The sequence below is a fragment of the Cydia fagiglandana genome, chromosome 4 (genome assembly GCF_963556715.1).
Source record: "Cydia fagiglandana chromosome 4, ilCydFagi1.1, whole genome shotgun sequence".
Classification (NCBI taxonomy): Eukaryota; Metazoa; Arthropoda; class Insecta; order Lepidoptera; family Tortricidae; genus Cydia; species Cydia fagiglandana.
Window position 1 is genome coordinate 6,080,421 of NC_085935.1, and position 18,182 is coordinate 6,098,602.

At 37.3% G+C, this 18,182-nt stretch overlaps 1 protein-coding gene across 3 annotated transcripts in view; it reads right to left on the reverse strand.

Annotated features, from left to right (window-relative positions):
- The window catches only part of LOC134663506 (leucine-rich repeat and calponin homology domain-containing protein), a 74,099-nt gene extending 56,752 nt beyond the window's left edge, over positions 1–17,347 (reverse strand). The window contains exon 1 of one of the 3 annotated variants that reach the window (XM_063519887.1): positions 17,129–17,345. In XM_063519887.1, coding sequence (XP_063375957.1) covers positions 17,129–17,318 — 190 coding nt within the window. In that variant the 5' untranslated portion in view covers positions 17,319–17,345. Of the gene's footprint in view, positions 1–17,128 lie in introns of all 3 variants that reach the window. The other 2 variants (XM_063519886.1, XM_063519885.1) reach the window with 2 other exon arrangements.
- Between the last annotated feature and the right edge of the window lie 835 nt (positions 17,348–18,182).

Genomic DNA, 18,182 nt, shown 5'->3' on the forward strand with positions numbered 1-18,182 from the left:
AGTAATCGCAATGATTTTCTATCTCATTGAAAATAAAAACAATCTATAGCTACAGTTTTAAATAATGCCAGACTAACTTAATCCAGCAGGAAAGTAAAGTTAGGGTGAAACAGTAGACGATTATATTCCCTCCGTATCATACCTTTTAAACTGTCTGAAAGCGTCTGGCTTCTTTAACTTGTCCTCTCCGACTTGGATATTCATTTAATTACCCCCACGTCGACAAGTTCATTATCGGAACATTAAACGAGACAAAAATAGCATTTAATAATGTATTTAATGAACCGCAGCATTTTAAGCAGCTTAAGCTTAAGGATTTGCGGAGTAAAAGTTATAAAGAAGATCTGTAACTTTATCTTAATTGTGGCCACTGCAATGCAGTGATGATAACACTCCCTCATCAAGTGCTGCTAATAGGTTTATTTCTCGGCGGATTATCAAACATGGGGAACAAGATCTCCTTATGCTCGCGAACCGAGCGTTAAACTCTTGCGCATCTGTTTATCTGGACATCGGGGGCATTGTTCTGACCATGGTCGAGCTAATCGCTTGAAGGAACCAGTATAGGAGCACTCTTTGATTACATATTGCTATTACAGAACTCGAGGTCTTAGTACTCTAGTTTTCTCAAGTACTCCACTCCCAGTACACGCATAGGCAATGAGAATACACACAAGCCTGTGCCGGCGAAACCGTCTGAAGGAATTAATTGAATATTCTTAATCGAACGGATTTCTCACGATCAAAGCTCGTTACTATAACTAGTTTAGAAATTTCCACTTGAACAGCGCATTGACGTTTTTGCCTATGATCTCACATTTAGCGCATAATACAGCAATATATTAACAAAATGAGAACAATAGATGCTCTGCACTGCAACTTTTTGTTCATTTTGAAGAGAACTTATTAGCTGAAGTAGACGTCTTAATGAGTACTATTATGCAAAAGGCGTATAATTAAACTGATGCAAAATAGTATTATGATAATTCTGGAACACGACCAGACGCTGCAGTGGAAGCAACAACTCACCACTTGCATTCTGATTTATTACACCACCGCTAACCGGCCATACAAAATACACCTAAAAATGCTTTAGCAGTCTCATTGTTGAGCACGCATGTGATGTGGCTGGTTAATCAATCAGTATTCAAAGGAGCAATAGCGCCTATCAAGTACGAATAAGAATGACGTATTGTTAAACAGCCGTGCCAAAAGAATCATGCGCCGAATTTGCATGCTGTTTGCTATTCCTCCATGAATATGCAACGGTTGGTCAGTTTGATTAATTTGCACCCTTTCGTCTGCGTTAATTGACCGATACTGTAGAGTATAGAGCAATGAGGCGATCAATTGGAAAATCAGAAGGGTTGGCCAGGTATTGCATCCTTTTATAGCAACTTCGAGGTCGTATACTTTCATGCCCATTAGATGTCTATTATGATACACATCTTTTTTAGATTCTTTTTTTTTTCTTATGGATTAATCAACCAAAGAGTCTATTTTAAGTCATGGGAAATGGGTATAGCAGTGTTTATCTTATCCCGACACAAAGGCAAAAAAGTTGTTTACCTTTTTTTATGACTCCCACTCGAATCCACTCGAAACAGGCTCTACGTTATCTTTACTATGTCTGTCATCAATTCCATAAGTTCCATCTCTTTCTGTTTCGTTTTTTACGCCACTAGTCTAACTTGTTCCGTGTTGAATATATGGTCTTGTATTCCTAACATTCTTATTGCTTTGGGAGTCAAGTTTTCAATCTATCCAGTGTAATCTGAATCCTGAACTCTTAAAATCAACTGTTTGGGAGAGCTTTTATCCTGTACGGATATGATGGTCGTTCTTGTCTAAGTGACAGCGTGATAAAACGGTGTCCGTCACTTTCTATCTCACGGTGTTAAAAGTGACAGTTATTTTATCACGTGGATAAAGATGGATAAAGTCATCCATAATAAGCTGGCTGGTTTGCTTATGCCCTAGTCTCGCTAGCTAGCGATAAGATTTGAGCCCTTGGTCTGTACAGGTAAATTTTATGTTGTATTACTGAAGCATTAAGGTTTAAATTAAATTTTATAGTAGTATTGGTTACATAGGTAAGCCAGTCAGTTGGAATTACGTTGGTGTTATCGTCCCCTGTATCCGGAGTGACGCTCGGCCGAGCATGCACCTGTCGCCATTATAGTAGCAAAGTTGTATTGTGTTGTAACTTTAACCATGCGGAAAAGTCAACTTTGACTATAGTGGCTTTAGGTTGACAGTTGTGTTCATCTGTGAACTTCCATGTCCTAAAACAAAGCGTGCAACCTTTTATCACATTGCAAAGTATTGAGGACGATGGATGGCACAATGCACACGGAAACAACGCTTCCTTATGAAAGTTTGACGACCAATATAGATAAGAATAATCTATAAATCGATATTATCAATAGCGCGTGACAAGTTGACAGTCTAATTTTGTGATTGGGTATCTATAAGAAAGTACCCGGACCCGGGTATGTCCTTAAACTACGTCCAAGACCACCGGTGGACGGGCAGCAGCGTCCCTCAAATTCGGTGTACTCGACTGCGATCGCCAACCCGCCTGCCAAGCGTGGCGATTATGGCATTCACCCCCCATCATGCAGATGGGGGAGGCCTATGTTCAGCAGTGGACGTCTTGTGGCTGAGATGATGATGATGATGAAGAAAGTACCAATTAGGTACTAACACGAATAAATGATGGACGATATTCGATCGATTCGAGAGCTCAAAACCGGGACGAGTGGAAGAAGAGGGGGGAGGCCTTTGCCCAGCAGTGGGACACAACAGGCTCATAATAATAATAATAATTCGATCGATTCAAGAATTTTCTTTTTATAATGATTCCAGTCAGGCAACATAATTATTATCGCATAAAAGAAACAAACGCGGTGCCAGACCGAGTCAAGTCTAGCAATCTCTAATCTAGATCCAGCGATAAGTCAAGAATCAAGATAATTGCCACTTTCCAAGTTTCCATATAACGCTGGAGAACTAAGCGATTTAAAATGACAGGTGGTTTATTAAAGTAGTTTCACTGTTAATTTACGCTATTAAGTATAGTGATGTGCCTTTCTCGGGAATATTGCAGACTCAAGAAAATATTGGGTGTTCTATCCAAGAGCCGCGGTCGGTCGTACGCTGACCATCCAACGGTTCCCTGTGATTTAACCAGATTGTCTACCGTGTTGAGGGCTTTCTTTGGCTGCTGGTTGGCTGGCATGATATTTATTTAGGTTTCTGTAAATTCTATAATAAAAAGTATAAACACCATTCAACAAGAAATATTCCGATGTCACTTTCGTATTTTGATATTTATTTGCTTGTCTGAAGGTGGCCACTGACGAGCCTTCCAACAGTCCAAATACCGTGGCTGCAATCCAAAATCGGTCCGTGAATGTCAATAACGTACAATGTTTAATATTAGGATGCCGTCCATTTGGATGAAGCCATTGTAACGGCATCCATTTGGAAGGCTTGTCAGTGGCCTGCTTGAGGGACATTACCAGAAACCCGGCGAACAAGCAAATGGAGAAAGTCCCCGGGAATACTTTTGCGGCACATCACTAATTAAGTGTGAGCCAACCGAGCTAGCTGTGGATAATGCGATAGAACAATGTAGTGTAATCGAAGTGAGTAATAAGGAAGTCATCCCTGAGTCATTGACGCTTGTAGCATCGGAATGCGTGTAAATATTACAATAGTCCCATGAAACGCTGGGAACCTGCTTAATATTTGTTTATAACTACGCAAAACATCATAAATCTCCCGAAATTGAATGAACGAAACGAACGAACTTTTAATATCCGGCTCGAAGGACCAAAAATTAAATTATGGTCCTTGAAACCGGATACGTAATATACGTATTAATTTACACGAAATTCAATACAAATGGATTTCAAGGCGGAATATCGACTGTGTGTATAGTTCGTTCAGCTCGTAGTTTAATAACATCGAGACCTTGGTAATGACATCATCGGGTAAACTGTTTAAGAACGTCTAATTAACTTAGCAAATCGTCTAAGACATGGCAATTACACCATAGGGCCGCGTTACACGATCCATTGTTTTCTGTCCCACACTCTTTGGCTTGGTCATGGTTCAATAAGTCCATTGTTATCGTAAAGTAAATGTCAAATATAAAACTTTGCTTTTGTTTTTGAGGTCTCATATATCATGGTGCCTAAGCGGTTGTATCAATAAGAAGTTTATGGGATGCGGTAATTTGATTAGAGTCGATTTCTTTCTTGCGTGTAGTGAATTTCACGTTTATTTATCATTAGAGAAAGCTTTTCGTATACATACTTCATATATGAATCGACATGGAGTACTAAATGCTCTCACTAGTAGCGACCAGGCGATATTTTTGGCGTCATCATCACTTTTCCCACCTGAATTATGAGATGAGGATTTTAAAATAAATATCAAATATAGAAAGGAACTAAAAGAAAAGTGTCCCATTGAATTAAACCAAATTTAACCCCCTTAAAGCCAAACTCCGAATGCTAGCTGCAGAGATCAATATTAAGATGATAATCAGTTATCCCCCAGTCATGGCTGCAATATGGTATCATTTTGTGGGGCAATAGTGTAAACGCTAAAGACCTATTTTTACTACAAAAAAGATGCATACGAGTTCTAACCAAGATAAGTAATGAGGAAAGTTGTAGACCACATTTTACGAAATTAAATATTCTCACCCTTACATCCTTATACATCATAGAAACCTGCAAATTTGTGCGAAAACACGAGAGCTTATTTGTAAAACCCCAAAATCCCATACCACAACTACATAACTTACGTATCCGCAATAAACTTGTACAAGCAGTTCCCGCTAACCTACATTTCTTCAACAAAGGCCCTTACTCAATGTCCATTCGAATATATAACCACATCCCTCAGTATATAAAAAATGAAAATAAATATAATAGCTTTGTAAATAAGCTCAAGACTTACCTTTTAACCAAATGCCCATACACTTTGCAAGAGTTTATGGACAATTAAATAGTAAAGTATATGGACTATAGCATATTGTGACCTATTTAATTAGTTTGATTACCTAAAATAATAAATATAGACAGTCAAACAAGTTTGTCAGTAGAAAAAGGCAAGAAATTTAAACCTTTTTTGGGATGCGAACTCCTCGCGCCTACATTTTTCCAAATTTACCGCTTTTCTCTACTGACGGAAATAGCTTGACAAATTATAAATAGTTATATAATGTATGAATGTTTAAATATCTTACTTTTTTTACGTATAATATGTTGCCACGCCCTAGTAGGGTCCATGCTGTACTGAATGAAACTTAAACACCTTTATAAACACCATGGATTGCATCGAATAAATGATTATGATTATGATTATGATTCTACAACTCAAGCCAATTAGCTGGTTATTCCAGAGATGTCAAAAAAACCGGGCAAGTGCGAGTCGGACTCGCGCACCAAGGGTTCCGTACCATAACGCAAACAAAAAAAAAAACAAAAAAAAGCAAAAAAAAAAACGGTCACCCATCCAAGTACTGACCACTCCCGACGTTGCTTAACTTTGGTCAAAAATCACGTTTGTTGTATGGGAGCCCCATTTAAATCTTTATTTTATTCTGTTTTTAGTATTTGTCGTTATAGCGGCAACAGAAATACATCATCTGTGAAAATTTCAACTGTCTAGCTATCACGGTTCGTGAGATACAGCCTGGTGACAGACGGACGGACGGACGGACAGCGAAGTCTTAGTAATAGGGTCCCGTTTTACCCTTTGGGTACGGAACCCTAAAAAGAATAAACTCTTTCTTTCATTTTAGACTCTGTAACGGGTGTTTTTTTACAGTACTTGTTAGACTAAGGAGACGAAATGCCTTATCATTATCTAAAATCTTAATTAAACTTACTCTCTCCTTTCTTTCATGGTATTATACGCTCATTAACTAGTTGGCTAAATAGTGTAGTAAACGAAGCAAGTTGTTGTATGGAGACCCATGCATTAATTTCTCAGTCGATGAAATTTTGCTTGGTTATTGTATAGTATGAGCCGAAACTAACATATAAATATCCAAAAAAAAACCACTCCTTAGTTAGGTATTTATACGTAAAAATACAAATCTGTTTATATATTGAACCGAGTAATTCCTCCGTGCAAAATTATTTTACCAAATAAGTTATTTGTATCAGTATGTGATACTAGAAAAAAATCTAAAACTTTTGTCAAACATGAGAATATTTTTTTTACGATAATTCTTTTTTTGGCGCTCATTTTCATCGGAAAATTGCTCTGCCATTTTTTCCTTCTTATATGATCTTAGAATATAATTTGGCGTAGTGGGTAAGAAAATCCAAAAAAAAATGCATACCCAAGTGTATGTATTTTAGAACTATAAAAAACTGAGAGTGGAAAATTTCTCAGCCTGATTTCTTTTTAAATATATACTAAGTAGTCACGTATATACTTAAATCCAAAATATCCAAAAGAACTGTCATCCCTTGTACACCCCGCTCCCTATACACTGCTCCCGATATGTTTAGTTTTGAATACGCTCGTTATTTTTTTGGATGTTTTTATAGTTGAATGGAAAGAAAACTGTGAACTTAATTCAATAAATAAAATGGATAGAGAAATTTTCCACAGCGAGTAAAAAGGCAATTTCTGAAAAAAAGTATAGTTACATGGTAAATTTTTTAGATTTTCAATTTGTATGTAAAAATCGGCAAAAAAATGGCATTCCAGTGAAAAAATTAGACTGAGCAATTTTCCGGTCCAAGCCACGCCAAAAAATTCTATTTTGTTAATATTGGTATTTCTGCGCGGATTTTTTTTTTTGATATTTCATATATTGTTGCAATACGTTACATGAACATGTCCGGAGAAGAAAGTTTAAACGGAGCAATTTTCCGTTAAAAGATATTAACGATTTAAGACTTTAGGTATTTACTTAAATACTATCCCACCAAAAACATAAATGTAAAAAAGGAGAGCCAAGTTCAATACAAAAATTATGCTTGGCTGTGGGGCTCGCCGCAAAAAGAATGGAGATCTAAATGAGTGCCACTGCCAAGTTCTATGCAAAATCCAAATATGTATTTATAGGAACAAAATAACATTATAAACAAGTATTAAACTCTATTTCCTTGCTTTATTGGATACCTATAACTATTGCTGTTATTTAAAAAAATGTGAGATCTTAAAGTAGGTTAGATTTGACTTGGCCAGTTTTCATTATATCAATCATTTTATATATATTGTAATTCTGATAAAACCTGGCCAAGCCAAATCTAACCTACTTTAAGATCTCACATTTTTTTAAATAACAGCAATTGTTATAGGTATCCAATAAAGCAAGGAAATAGAGTTTAATACTTGTTTATAATGTTATTTTGTTCCTATAAATACATATTTGGATTTTGCATAGAACTTGGCAGTGGCACTCATTTAGATCTCCATTCTTTTTGCGGCGAGCCCCACAGCCAAGCATAATTTTTGTATTGAACTTGGCTCTCCTTTTTTACATTTATGTTTTTGGTGGGATATCAATACTTTTTGTAAAGAAAACTAGGCAGGTATTGAGATTTAATGTTTTTTCTTGTGTTTCCGCTGTATGGTTTTTACTTCTGTTCTTTGTATAATTATGTGGTACCGCGCGCCGCCGACGACACACCGTTGGCCGGTTGTTTAGAGCGTATTAAAAGTTTTTTGTATGGGGACACCACTTATTTTTTGACTAAACTTTATTTTAATATAGCAAATTTAATAATACATATATTGGGGTAGTTTCAAATATCTGCTTGTAACGGTTCCAACGCTACAATAAAAAAATATTTTTTTGTATGGGGACCCCCCCTATTTTTCAACTTTTTTTTATTTTTAGATTTTTTCCTACGCTTACACACAATAACCGAGCTGGATTCCAAATTTCATCCTTCTAGGTCATCTGGAAGTAGGTTAGGTTTAGGTACTTATATGTCAGTCCCAATAAAAAATGGTTTTTTTGTATGGGGACCCCCCCTATTTTTAAACTTTATTTTATTTTTAGATTTTTTCCTACGCTTACACACAATAACCGAGCTGGATTCCAAATTTCATCCTTCTAGGTCATCTGGAAGTAGGTTAGGTTTAGGTACTTATATCAGTCCCAATAAAAAATGTTTTTTTTGTATGGGGACCCCCCCCTATTTTTAAACTTTATTTTATTTTTAGATTTTTTCCTACGGTTACACGCAATAAACGAGCTGGATTCCAAATTTCATCCTTCTAGGTCATCTGGAAGTAGGTTAGGTTTAGGTACTTATATGTCAGTCCCAATAAAAAGTGGTTTTTTTGTATGGGGACCCCCCCTATTTTTTAACTTTATTTTATTTTTAGATTTTTTCCTACGGTTACACACAATAACCAAGCTGGATTCCAAATTTCATCCTTCTAGGTCATCTGGAAGTAGGTTAGGTTTAGGTACTATAAGTCATAAGTCAGTCTTAAAATTTACGACTTTTTGACCTTCATACCTTTATAACCGTTTGAGCTAGCTTCATGAAATTTGGGCTTCTAGATATCCTTATGGATATAATTAAACACACGTAGTTTTATGTGTTTACGTCAAAGATGTTTTGAGTTATAGAAGGGTCAAAAGTGGCACCAAGTGGTTCGTGTAATATTACACTCGGCGCTGGCTAGCCAGTTCCTTTGCTTGAACTTGGCTTGACACGCTGCCGCGTGTCTAGATTATTATTATTCTTTGGAAATTTATACATTACTTTTTATTTATTGATACTTTATCATACTGTAAAGCTTTTTCTGGCTGAGGAATTACTGCGGGGTCCACTACCTTTATTTACTACACTAAAACGTGTGGCAACCGCTAAGTGTGCCAGTACCTGGTGTGTTAGCTTTATAATGATTACAGAGTACAGCGAGATATTTTTGTAAAATGTTTACATGTTGGTAATAGAAAATTTACTTTTCTCAAAAATGGACGGCAAAGTCGACTTTGCCGTCTAAGAAATAGGTCGCGAAGCGCGAAGTTTATGGTCAACCAAAAATTAAAAAGTTAAAAACATTGCAGTCTCGATTTTGCGACTGCAATGTTGCATACAAATTCCATTATTTGTCGAGTTCCAAACTTTTTAAAAGTTCAAATGGCCATATCAAATGAAGGCACAGGCCCATTACACAGCCAAACAGATGATTAGTACCGCGACTATTTAGTTGTCTCAAATAGGTTGGCGTATTTTCGGCAGAAAAATACACTTCTATTTTTTTATTAAAAAAATAAAAAGGCGGCAAGGGCTTTTCTCTGTGAAAATATATACGTAAGAACGTTGCTTTTGTAAAATGTTTCTATGATATTTATGTTTCTTGCACCATTTTTGAGAAAAGCACTATATATGACTCGGCTGGAAGGCTACTTGCTGGCTTCGGATTCAATTAAACGGACTCCCAAGGTCGTCCGTTTAAAACGAATCCTCAGCCTGCAAGTAGCTACTTCCGAGCCTCGACAATAATGTACTATTAAAGTTGGGAGATAGATTGAGAAAAGGTACAGTTCCAGAGAGTCTACCGCGAACCACTCCGTTCGTTCGTTCGTTTCTTTTTGCATATCTTATCGTTTATTGTGCGGGTTTCAGGTTCTGTGTAAGACCTAATGAGACTATATGAAAGATACTAGCACTATTTTACTTTACCCAATGTAGAGAAAGGGTGAATGAACCTTGTTAAATACTTCGGCAAGAGATGTTTTTGTAATGGTAGGCGGCACCTAGTTGACACTTCGGTGTTCACAGGTTGGTATAATCATGTCATCAAACGGTAAAATATATGCACGTCTTTCGCAAGATGACAGCTGTCATTCGCTGTTTCGTAATGCTTTTTTAGAAGCCAAACCAATAACATGACACATGACAAAATGACCGGAAGTTTTGATCAAACACATTGATTCTTGGCTGACAAAGTATTTGTTTTAACCGAAAGAGTGTTAATTAGATGCGAAATAAACGAGTTTTTAAGTCAATACATGCGTTAGGTAATTGAAAAATAAGTGTGTTAGGCAAATAGGTGCGTAGCAATTAGTGATAAATGGGAATAACAATTACCCGGCTGCTAGAAACAAGGCAACAACCACGCGGCCTGAATAGTTGCCCACATTGGAAATTAGAATGCGAAAATTAGGTTTGATACGATACGACCGCTTAATTGATACAATAGATACGTTGTTTTATAAGATTAAGCGATGTTTGTATTTGATCAATTATTAATTACATTACAGATGTAGTATGTAGTGCATATACATATATTTTTCACGAACATGTTCTGGCTATTTCAGTCAGTCTCGGTACAAAAAGTACTGAGGTTGACTGGGTTGACGGAAGTAGCATGACAAATACGAACGTTTCCGAGAAAATAAGATGCAAAAGAATTATGCACTACCTTACCTACGTCAGTAATGTTCAACTTGTTTTACTTTGCTGTGCATTGCAAGTGATGATGGTTAAACTTCATTTGAAATGATAAAACTAACTTAGTGGGTTTTGCCAAAGCTTTTCAACAGCAACAACTCATCTTTCAGAAAATAAAGAAATTGGATTGTTAATTGCGTTGTATGGCTGCGCCATACTTGTTTGCGATGGAAAGACGAGCAACACAAATATTTGAGCAAATAAGGCCATGCGCGTTCCGTGGAAAAGATGTTGACAGAAAAATTGCCAACTTAAGCAGCCGTGTGGGCGGAGGAGTTTTGTAGAAATGATAACCGGACCGATTTGACCGAAGAATTATGACCGCGTATCGGAAGTCGCAGCGTGGGAAGATCCCAAATAACCCAGTCATGGACACGCCACTTGCAATGTTGACAGAGATAGCTAACCCGATTCTATTAGTAAAAGATCATCTACGCAAAAAACAGAATCTCAACAAGAATGACACAGAAACATCTTTATTACCTACAACATTCAAACTTACCTAACCAGTTTCTCTAAAGGGAGCACAAAGCGTGTTTCACACGTCCTAAATTACTTAATGGTACAGGACAGGAATCCAACAAGACTCCTTTCACACATCGCCCACGCACGCGGGGAATTCGAAATAAAAGCTAAAACAGTTTTAGGGCTAGGGCTATTCCCGTCGGCACCCAACCAACCAATCTAAGGCTGATATTTCACTACGTACTGTTGCTACTGATTTCGAGGTCACACTTGTGTTGGTTGAATGATATAAGTATATAACATAATACTGCGATCCATCCAACCAGTCTCAGACAGATCTTCAGTTACGTATTGTTGCTACTGATTTAAAGCTCACACTAGTCTTGGTTAAATGAGATAACAGATTGTTACAATGGGAGTAATGGCGCGGTTATGGCCGGCGCCATGGCAATAAAATATTCCACTTATGGCGTTCATAATAGAATTAGTTTGTGAAAATACACCAAAGGCGTATATTTTCTCTTGTTGCGAAATGTTGTAGGCGGCAAAGTTAAGTGCAAATTAATTCTGTACATATTTGATAATGTTTATGATATTTTAATGGATGCTTAATGTATGTTATATTTCTCACGTATAAAGGCACGCATACACTAGGTGACAAACACGTGCAATTCAAATATCCATCCTTCTTAATTTGGCCATACAGCGTCGCGCACCTTGATGTACTTTAGAACAATGTGTAGTTCACTTTCGGTAATTATTTATATTGCTTGTAATCAAAAGTGAACCTACGGGATTTTATATGATAATAATAATATAATAATCGCAGCGCCGGGCCGTGCTCGTCGACGTCACCATCCCCCATGATGAGAATCTCGTGAAGGCCGAGAAGGACAAGTCCAGCAAGTACCTAGACTTAGCTCACGAGATAACCGCCATGTGGGATGTTGACTCGACGATCATTGTTCCTATAGTCGTGTCAGCGAACGGTCTCATAGCGAAGAGTCTCGACCAACACCTAGAGAGACTCTCGCTAGGTGGTTGGATCAAGGGTCAGATGCAGAAGGCGGTAATTTTGGACACGGCGCGTATAGTACGTCGATTCCTCACTCTGCGGCCCTGACCACCGGCAGCTTGGGCCCTGCCCCGCTGCCGGCGGCACCCTAGGTTAGGTTTTTTATAATGTGTTTATAATTTTTTTTTATGGTTTGTGTTTTTATATTTTACTTTTATATCCATATTATAATTAACCTAACTTAAGAAGAAAAATAAATAAAGATTATAATATAATAATTTCAACCTATATACGTCCCACTGCTGGGCACAGGCCTCCTCTCTCGCACGAGAGGGCTTGGGCTATAGTCCCATTGGATTGGGGACTTCACATACACATTTGAGTTTCTTCGCAGATGTATGCAGGTTTCCTCACGATGTTTTCCTTCACCGAAAAGCTAGAGGTAAATATCAAATGATAATGATAAGTTCCGAAAAACTCATTGGTACAAGCCAGGATTTGAACCCGCGACCTCCGGATTGAAAGTCGGACGTCATATCCATTCGGCCACCACCGCTTGCACTTTCAAATGATATGATAAGGAAACGATCTACTGAATCCGCAGCTCTTATTATATACCTAATTGCTGATGGTAAGATCACTACGTGTGGTCTTGTTATTGTAATGTTATTAACAATATTATGTTTCATTTATTGTTTCGCTCGATCTATCAACGCCTGTTGAGATGGGAAGACGTTGTTTACAATGCATAAATGGAGCTAAACTTCCTGTTAAAAGAGGTCATGTAAATAAATAAATAAATAAATAAATAAATAAATATTATAGGACATTCTTACACAGATTGACTAAGTCCCACAGTAAGCTCAAGAAGGCTTGTGTTGTGGGTACTCAGACAACGATATAATATATATATAATATACAAATACTTAAATACATAGAAAACACCCATGACTGAGGAACAAATATCTGTATCATCATACAAATAAATGCCCTTACTGGGATTCGAACCCAGGACCATCGGCTTCGCAGGCAGGGTCACTACCCACTAGGCCAGACCGGTCGTCAAATAATGCAGATATTATGCACAGGCAGGTACTGATACATTTATTGTGCTTTAACTAGTCTTAAGGAAGTTATTTCTCCTTTTAAGGAAGATATTGACTTATGGAGTGACTGAACAAAATAATTCATCATCATCATCATCTCAGCCATAAGACGTCTACTGCTGAACATAGGCCTCCCCCTTGGACCGCCATACGTGCCGGATGGGGGGTGAATGCCATAATCGCCACGCTTGGCAAGCGGTTTGGCGATCGCAGTCGAGTACACCGAATTTGAGGGACGCTGCTGCCCGTCCACCGGTGCTATTGGACGTAGTTTAAGGACATACCCGGGTCCTGAACAAAATAATTGTAGGTATCTATCTCTAATTTAAACTAGTGGCTCTGTTAGCTGTTGTGTACTTCGTGAACCCCCATGGCTCCGCCATTATGAAACAATTCCAAAACTTGAATCAACAAAAAAATCTACATATTTATCGAACCTGCTCGCCATTTTTCAGGAGAATCAGCTGAGAACTGCGACTTGTAGACGAGAACATCCGGACATACGAAAGACTCTGTCCCTAGTGAAAAAAGGTATAAGTCTCGGGCAGGGCGGTTGTAAATGGGCATAAGTTCCAAGTAACACCTATGCCCTTTTACTCCTAAGCTGCGTGAGACTTGTACCCTTTTTCACTAGGGCCACAGGTTTGCCCATGCTGAAACGGAGACCTTCGATTTCGCTCGGTCAAATAGGTTGTGTGATTTATAGGTACTAGTTATAGGTATTACAGGAAAATTTTTTTCATTGACTTGGCTTAAGACCTTAACTTATCAATGATAACTTATCATTTCAAGGCATATAAGAAAAAAAGAAATTATCCCTTTTTTATTCCATTAGGACTAACAATTAGTAGTACAAAATAATAACTAAGTAATTCAACAGCAACAAATCTGTTTGCCTTGCCAATTAGCGAGCGCAGCTGCTAATTTAATTACGCTATGTTAACAAACATCAAATGAACTTTGCTACAGACTCACCCTACTCCCACACCCCGAGTAGTTATAGCTATGTCTACACTTCTACAGGGTTGAAGCTTACAAAATCTCTGTCTAGGGTTAAAGAGAGAATTTTAAAGTTATGGCATGATTTTTTTATAACTAGAATAAGTTAACCCCCAATGTAAAGGGTTGTTATAAGTTTAATGTGTGTATTTCTATCTGTTGTGGATGGATAGTCCCCAATGGAAGAACTATAATTACTACAACTATGGTCCACAGGTTCAATGCATATTGCTCCTTGAGAAACATAGTGTCACTATACAATATTAAGAACCATTCGAATGGTGACGTTGTTCCATTTATGAAAAGTTGAATTTTCAGGCACAAATCAATTTGTATAATGACACTATATATATTATGTATACAATTGCTAATTAAATTTTACATAATACAAACACCACTTTAAGTACTTGGTATGACAGATAACAATATTATTAGCAGTAAAGTCAGAAAAACGCTTAGGTGGCCAATATTAGGGCACATTACCCTAGTCTAGTAGTTATTATAGAAACCGGGCTGACCCTTATATTGATGTTGATGCAAGTGCCAGCAGCATGAGTGATGTGAAATATATACAGGGTGATTCATGAGACGTGAGCAGGACTAATCCTGCACACTCAGTAACTGATAATTGATCGATCACCGTCGTATTTAGGTGAAACAACTACACTTTTTCCTATTTTTTTACTTTTTGGTGAGGACAAATTTAATTCCCTACAATCATGGTCACCCTACAAGACCTAATTAATAAACATAAAACCTCTTTTACGAAGAAAATAAAATGTCAAACCTGAGTGAGATACGAGTTTTCAAAAGTAACCAGACCGTGATGACAGTGATGACATTCAATTTGACACAGAATATCGATAGTTTAGTATTCTAATGTTAGGGTGACCATCCATGTCGTAAATAAATTAATAACTTTTTTTTTCACCACGACTAGAAAATTAACGTTAACCTCACTAATACTGATAGGAAACAGTTGCTTATAATTTACGAAATACGCAGTGTTAGTCCTGCTCACGTCTCCTGAATCACCCTGTATATAATGTAATCAAACCATTGTTACAAAACATAATATTTATATAGAGCTTATGTTAATAATGTTATATGTACAATAAACATATATACCTAATTAAGTGCCACTTGCACCATTCCACTAACCCCGGGTTAACGGGTTAAACCTGGATTTACCATGGTTACTAGTACAATTTGACAGTGGGTTAATGGTTTAACTGCTTAACCCCGGGTTAGTGGGATGGTGCAAGTGTGCCTAAGTGCACAGAATGCCAAGCATTCTTCAAGGAGCCAAGGAGGTATTTGGCTACTGAATTACACCTAAAAGTGCTAAACATTCAGACAAGAAACTTTAATGGTAAGTCATCAGTAAAAGAGTTCAAGGTCTAAGCTTACAACTGAAATAAGTAGAGTAATAGGTACTAACTACGAGGTTTCCTAATAGTAGAATCAGCTAACAGATGCAGTGCATAATTGTTCTCATCGTATTTTCTCGGAAACATCCGTATTTGTCCTGCTACTGCATTCAATCTCAGTACTTTTTGTACCGAGACTGACTGAAATAGCAAAGACATATTCTTACATTTCTATGAAAATATGATGGAAAATAATTGATGCACTACATATGTACTTATGTAGTATCTCAAGTTTTTTTTATAGAGGAGTTGGTACAAGTCTACTGTGGAGATAGTTGACCACACCTTCATAAGTTACATGGTCAAATAACTCTGCAGCTAACTGCACAATGTCACACAATTAAGAGTACTTATTGTGTCCACAAAACTTACAGCTAACATGCTGTGTAATAACGTGTACCTGGCTAACCAAGTGACCACCCAGAAATAATAATTATTTTTGAGAAGAATGATTGAGAAATCATATGTTCAATTGTTTAATTTTATTAACAGAATTGTAACTTTACACTTACACTTTAAAACTAAGAAATCCACTAATTTTATTACAAGGTTAACATAGATGGAATGTGGTCAAAAATAACAATAACTTCCACTACGAGCTTGTATGTGATTCTGATTCCTATATTTTTTCTTAGAGCTATAATTCTGTGGCCCTAGTGAATAAGGGTACAAGTATCGGACAGCGCAGTTGTAAAAGGACGTACGTTCCAAGTAACACTTATGCCCTTTTACACCTAAGCTGCGCGAGACTTGTACCCTTTTTCACTAGGGCCACAGAATTTGAAATTGAAAATCTACCCTCAGAAGGCGTGTTTAAACATCAGATTATCCCTCAAAAAAAGGTCGTACCAAACTATAGTTCGTTTTTTTTAGCATTAGAAAGAACTTGAAAGAAGGTAAGCGATCTTGACATGTCTTTTAATTGAAAAACGGTTTTTATAAATCAATAACTGTTACTTATGAAAGCAGAAGAATATAAATGATCGTATTAGATTCATCATTGTTGCATATTTGCCGTAACTTATTTTTAAAATGTGTTTTTCAATTAAAAGACACATCAAGATTGTTTACCTAATTTCTAATGCTAAAAAAAACGAAGTATAACACTCAAAACATCGAGGGAAAATAACCGGGAGGAAAACAAATAACAGGAAAATGTAACATAACGAGTCGGCTTTACCAGCTTCTAAGAGAAGTCCAGGCATTTTATAACGACATAAGTTAAGACATAACAGCAATTTAACGTAAGTATCACACGGACGCAAAGGCACGGCTGACCGCTTTTGATAAAAAAAAAACTTGCCGACGGAAGAAAGATATCACGACACCAATAAGATTTTTTACTTTGCACATACCTGGTAAAAAGTTACCACACACAATAGATCGTTATCTACGAGATAGCAGGTAATGCATCGGGAAACCGTGTTTCTGTTTTGGTGTTTATTCGTAGAAAACATACCGTTATCGTGGTCGCTATCGAAGCCGATCGATTCACCGAAACGCATCGAGTGCCGGTATCCACAAACAAGCAAAAATAACATAATCACGCCCGTAAACATCCTAACATGAAACTCATGACATAAACCGCACGAGAAATAAAATAATAAACCCAAATACCACACAAATGCAACAAGATTATTTATAAATACTACTTACCAGCAACAACTGTATCACTCAAATCAAACTTCACTGGCTTTGGAAATTCTCTCAGCTTACGTCCACTTAGTTTTAATTCGCCACTTAAATATGCATCCTCAAGAATTCTCTCTAATGATTTTGTTAACTGACTATGAATATTACTTTGACCGTTCATATTTACATTCACACAAGGCCCTAACACGGCCATATTCTTTCGAACTAAAATCAAACTGACTGATTTTGGAATATTGTCTATGACATCGGCGCACTAGTGCCAACATTATAAATCGTTGCTAGCTTCATTCAGAATATTATAAAGCTAAGTCTACACAAGGTATAGTTCATCCGTTCGTTCTTAATTTAGCCGTTCATTTCTAACGCTTATTGCGCTTATGTATGATGATATCGGGATGAAACAAGCTTTTTTAGGGTTCCGTACCCAAAGGGTAAAACGGGACCCTATTACTAAGACTTCGCTGTCCGTCCGTCCGTCTGTCACCAGGCTGTATCTCACGAACCGTGATAGCTAGACAGTTGAAGTTTTCACAGATGATGTATTTCTGTTGCCGCTATAAAAACAAATAGTAAAAACAATAAAATAAAGATTTAAATGGGGCTCCCATACAACAAACGTGATTTTTGACCAAAGTTAAGCAACATCGGGAGTGGTCAGTACTTGGATGGGTGACCGTTTATTTTTTGCTTTTTTTTTGCATTATGGTACGGAACCCTTCGTGCGCGAGTCCGACTCGCACTTGCCCGGTTTTTTATACAGAATCAAGGCCCCAACGCTGTCTGTTCTCTTTGACGGCGCAGCAACTAGTATAATTTCTCTCTCCTTGCTCTTTTAAAAATGCCGTTTGTCAAAAAAGGACAACCATACTGTTGACAAGATGGACTTCAAATCCAGGTGTCCCCGTTTTAGGTAGAACCAGGTTGTGTATGTGTGCGTAAAAACGTACCTATATGTGTGCTCTTTTAGGTATGTAAAAAGTCGATTTTAATCATGTTATATATTGATAAACGCTACACAGCGGAACGAAAAAGCGATTAATTGAAGCTTCAATATCTT